The following is a 5,000-nucleotide window of genomic DNA, read 5'->3' as shown; positions in this document are numbered from 1 at the left end:
ACAACAACAACAAAGCACAGAAACAAACACTGATAGATCTGAACATCAACAAAGAATTTATTTTACTCAAAGGTGACTATTCCATTTTCCTCTTTAAGAAAAGGAAAAGGAATACAAAGACTTTCTCTACAATTTCGTGTAAAATCGCCAAGGAAAGTTGTCACTGATTGATTTCTCTTTATTGCTGTATATCAATGAATTTGTAAATATGAAAGATAAAAGGAGAGGGACACAAATAAAGGGGAAATTAATGAGAAATGGTGCTTTATGAACTCTTAATATTTATCATAAGGATCTACTTTCTGTTACTATTAATGATAACATAGATTATATATATATATATATATATATATATATATATATATATATATATATACATATATATATATATTAATTTTCGATAAAGAATTCCTTATGGATAATTTCTTTATCTTTCAACTTAATATAATCCATGTCATATCACTGATGAATTTGAATTATCTAGATTATATGTATATATCTCTTTTTGAAAAAAAAGAAAAAAATCCTACAAGATTAATCAACAATGATATCAATTTTAACTTTTCTTTTTCTTCTTTTTTTCCAAAATAATTTCCGAAAAGTTCATCTCGCTAGAAAGACTGGTCCTCTTCATCATAAATCCCATACTTCTGTGGTACCTCCTCGATAGCTCGGTAGGCTGCGTAGCTACTGTCTGGGTAGTAGTAGTCCTGGTTGTAGTTGGGTTGGTACACGTAGCCCCTGGGGAGGTGGAAAGAGATAAGTAATAGTTTTTTTTTTTTTTTTTTTTTTTTTTTAAGTTGAAGTCAACGATAAAGATATTGATGATTGTTATCAGAGCTAATTGATATGATCGGGGGTGATTTTTTATGTGTTTTTGGTTCTTAATAAATCGTCTTTGATATTTACACTATGCTTGTATTGTCACTATTGATTTTTTTTTCTTTATGTTTTCTTTATCAAATTAATCAGTTGAAGTTGAATTGCGTATGTTGCTGTATAGAAGTACTTTTAATGCTTCCATAATTAGATGCTTACAAAATGTTACAGTAATTTGTTCATGATCTATCAAAATAATAACATAATTCCTATGACGAAATCTATTGTTTTCATATGCAAGGGAGACACTCAATATTGTTTTTTTTCTGTTCACTATCTTTATATCGTCTCTGTCCTAGATTATTGTAATAGTATTGCCTGTTAGTATTGCTTTCCAACTAAGATATATCTTTCCCTTTACTCTGTCCTTATACTGAACCCCATTTACAATCTTTCCCATTCACAATTTTTCCAAGTACTCAATACTTATACTCATACGACCCTCATATCCTCACAAACAAACACTCCTTTCATACACACACACACACACAACACAAACACATACACATAACACACAACACACACCACACACACACACAACACAAACACACACACACACACAAACACACACACAGAAACACACACACACAAACACACACACACACAACACACACACACACAAACACAAACACATACACACACAATCACTTCTATCTATCAACCTAACACACATACCAATCCACCTCTCAACTCACGTATATCTTACAAAAACAAAAAAACAAACAAACAAACAAATCCCTCTCCACCCTAAAAAAAACCCTCACACTTACTGGTTCTTCATAATCTTGTCGAACCAATTCCCCCAGGACGCCGAACCGCCACCGGTTGCTATGGCAACGATAAGGGCGATCAGGAGGGCGATTCCCACGAGATAAGCGATAGTCACCAACACCGCCTGGACATTAACGTTGACTTGGGTGTTGTTGTCCAACCCGGTGTTGAAGAAGAGACGCCCCTCGCGCCTAGCACTTTCTTCGCCCACGTCGTCGTCTAAGCGGAGGGCGTTCTCGACGTATGCCTCGTCATCTTCGGCATCGAACGTGGCATGGATTCCCACACACGCGTTCAGTAACAGGAGGAGCGCGATGGTTGCTATGGTCAGAGGGGATTTTTTTTAGGATTTTTGAAATAAGGATGATTTTTGGTTATTAAAAGGTAGTTAGATAATGATTATTAAAAAGTAATTAGATAATGACTATTGAAAGTTAATTAGATAATGATTATGATATGGTAATGATAATGATAATTAGAAGGTTTAGATGATGATAATTAGAAGGTTTAGATTATAATAATTAGAAGGTTTAGATGATAATAATTAGAAGGTTTAGATGATGATAATTAGAAGGTTTAGATGATGATAATTAGAAGGTTTAGATAATATTAGTATTGATTTTTGATTTAATGGAAGTGATGATATTCTCAAGTCGATGCAATGGTGAAAGTATTGTTGACACTATAAGAGGTTTGTTGTAGTGATGTTATTGTCAGGGAATGTTTATTGCAGTGGTGATAAATGTGGACGAACTTTATCTCGACTCCCGAAGATAAGTCATGAATTAATGATGCTTATATTGTTTGTGGTAGACAAGGAGACCAGTTATCAGAATGAGAAAGTGTTGATATGGTAAATGTATTGACATTTACCGTAATCAGAAGTAATTGAAATTATTTATGCCCGTATGCATGAATGAATAGAGACACGATAAAAAGGCAATTTTGATATGTAAATGAAATAATGAATGGGCCAGTGAAGATATAGATATCTGATTAGATAAACACTGATACAAATACTCGATCAAATCAATATATAAAGGATAGATTAGGGGTTGAACAAGGAAATAGTTTAATACATAGATAGTTCAATTTAGAAGATGGATAGCTTTGGAATTTTCAATTGCGCAAAAAATAAAGACAATAACAAGGATGCTAAGTATGATGATGCAAAAAGAATAATAACAATAACTCTAAGATAAACAGTAATAGTAATGAGAATAGAAACAGGATAAAGATGATAAGATTAACAGCGAAACAGTCATAACAATAATGACGATGATATTCACGATAACACAAAACAACAACAAGAAAAACAGGAAATAATATCTAAACAAATATCCCTGGGAGTATTTATGAATAGAACAGAAAAATAAAGATTGGATCATGTACTATGTAACGCGCAAAGAACGTGACTTGCGATAATATTTCGGACACCTAAGTTTTTGGCTCGAAATCTGATGCCGTTAGATCGTACTAATATTCAGATTTTTGTGAATCCTCATTAGTTCAAGATATTTTTCAATTATTTTTTTTCTCTTGTCAGCTTATCATGTAATGAATAATGTTATCTCTAGTAGATCAAAGGGACTTTCTTTTGTAAATTCGGTGTTAACACTATTTATTGCATATTCTTGATATATATATATATATATATATATATATATATATATATATATATATATATATATATATATATATATACATAAATTCGATCGTAATTCTTAGGCTCAACCAATGCATGATAAGAAATTAATAATAATTGAAATAACACAATCAAATTGATAAAAATTATGAATACATAAAAATGAGACACGGAAATCCGAAATAATAAAAATGAAATGAAATGAAATAATAAAAATGAAAATACGAACTACAGTAACATAAACACACACACACACAAAAAAAAAAAACAGATGATAAAAACTAAGAAAAAAACAAAAAAACATGTAAAAACCTATACATAAAATAGACCAAATATCATAATATCCCTTACCTTTAAAAGCCATGTTGCTAAGACAGACACTTCAAAGATGACAATTCCTGAGACACGACACAGCGGGCCGAAGGTGTGAAAATGACACTACCCTCCTCTCTTCCTGACGTATTTATAGTGCCATTTCAATAGAAGTGCCACACCCTTTCGAAGCATTTGTGGGTCATTCTTAATTACTCATTTTCTTTCGTTAATTCTTAATTAAGAGATGAATAAAATGTGTTGAAGACTCCTTGTCGAATCACGCGATGCAGCTAATTCGCTCGATAGAGAGTTAAGTGCAAAGGTATTGGGATATTTCGGTTGATGAAGATCATTGCAGGAGTGTGTTTATGGAATTCGTACCGGAAGCTGAGGGAATCCGTTATGATAATGGATATTAATTAGGATTAGATGTGGTGTAGTGGTGACTTGGATTTTATTTTTTATTTTTATTTATTTTTTTTTTATTCATTTATTATTATTTTTTTTTAGGATAAACGTGACCTCCCGTAAACTACACTATACCATGATCGGTAATGTATTGTGAGTAGAAGAAGTATCACACGCACGCACACACACACACACTCTCACATATACACATTCTTGATATATGTTACAAATATACTTTCATGATGAGAGGGTATGCTTACGGAATATAACACTTTCATCATAAAAAAAAACTAATAAAACAAACAAACAAACAAACTTTGGCATTACCAAACAACACAGACACAGAAAAAGTCCGGAAAAAAGATAAATTAATTCACAAATATACATACATTGTCTATTCATGTAGCATATATGTTTCCCCTTCTCTCGTATATTCAATAAACCACAAAACAAGGACAAAACAAACAAACATGTCTTCCCGTGTGGGCAAAACGGGGCATGAGTCATAACAGAACAAAAGGAGAACGGTAGTGTTATAGAATTAATTACATGTACGTCACCAGATCTTCTCTTGGTATGTGAGACTGGCGTAAGAGATGTGGTATGAAAGATAAAATGTTTTTGTTGATAGATATGTTGATTGTTTGTTATCTTTTGGATTCTGGGGATAAGTGATATATAAATAAGCATACACGCGCAATGTCTGTTAACAAGAAGACATGTATATTCTTAAAAATAAATTTATGTGCATCGTTTGAAGTCATATTATAATTGAAACGTCATTATCTATCGTATATTTTTTGTTATATTGAGGATATGTTTCGTTTCATCTGTATACACGTTACATTCTTCAATATATTCTTGTGAATGAAAAAAAAAGACACAGACTATAGGTATACCACTAAAATATTCTTCATATAAAATACTTTATTATAATAAATAGCATACACAAATAAATATATTACACAACAACAAAAACAAA

The 5,000-nt window shown here is 31.7% G+C and overlaps 2 protein-coding genes across 2 annotated transcripts in view; both read right to left on the bottom strand.

The window, feature by feature from the left end:
• The window catches only part of LOC122249145 (uncharacterized), a 3,805-nt gene extending 73 nt beyond the window's left edge, over positions 1-3,732 (bottom strand). The window contains exons 1-3 of the mRNA XM_086545745.1: positions 3,647-3,732; positions 1,650-1,971; positions 1-741 (exon numbers count right to left, since the gene is read on the bottom strand). The exon at positions 1-741 is cut by the window's left edge and continues 73 nt beyond it. Coding sequence (XP_086401871.1) covers positions 612-741; positions 1,650-1,971; positions 3,647-3,659 — 465 coding nt within the window. The 5' untranslated portion in view covers positions 3,660-3,732 and the 3' untranslated portion in view covers positions 1-611. The remainder of the gene's footprint in view (positions 742-1,649; positions 1,972-3,646) is intronic.
• A 1,227-nt stretch (positions 3,733-4,959) lies between these two features.
• LOC122249144 (uncharacterized) overlaps positions 4,960-5,000 on the bottom strand; it is a 3,646-nt gene continuing 3,605 nt past the window's right edge. The window contains exon 3 of the mRNA XM_043009765.2: positions 4,960-5,000. This exon is cut by the window's right edge and continues 255 nt beyond it. The gene's annotated coding sequence lies outside the window, so the exon portion shown is untranslated.

The sequence above is a fragment of the Penaeus japonicus genome, unplaced genomic scaffold (assembly GCF_977035675.1).
Source record: "Penaeus japonicus unplaced genomic scaffold, GWHDUDI00000001_assembly GWHDUDI00000017, whole genome shotgun sequence".
NCBI classification, from domain to species: Eukaryota; Metazoa; Arthropoda; class Malacostraca; order Decapoda; family Penaeidae; genus Penaeus; species Penaeus japonicus.
This window is presented reverse-complemented; position numbering and strand designations above follow the sequence as displayed.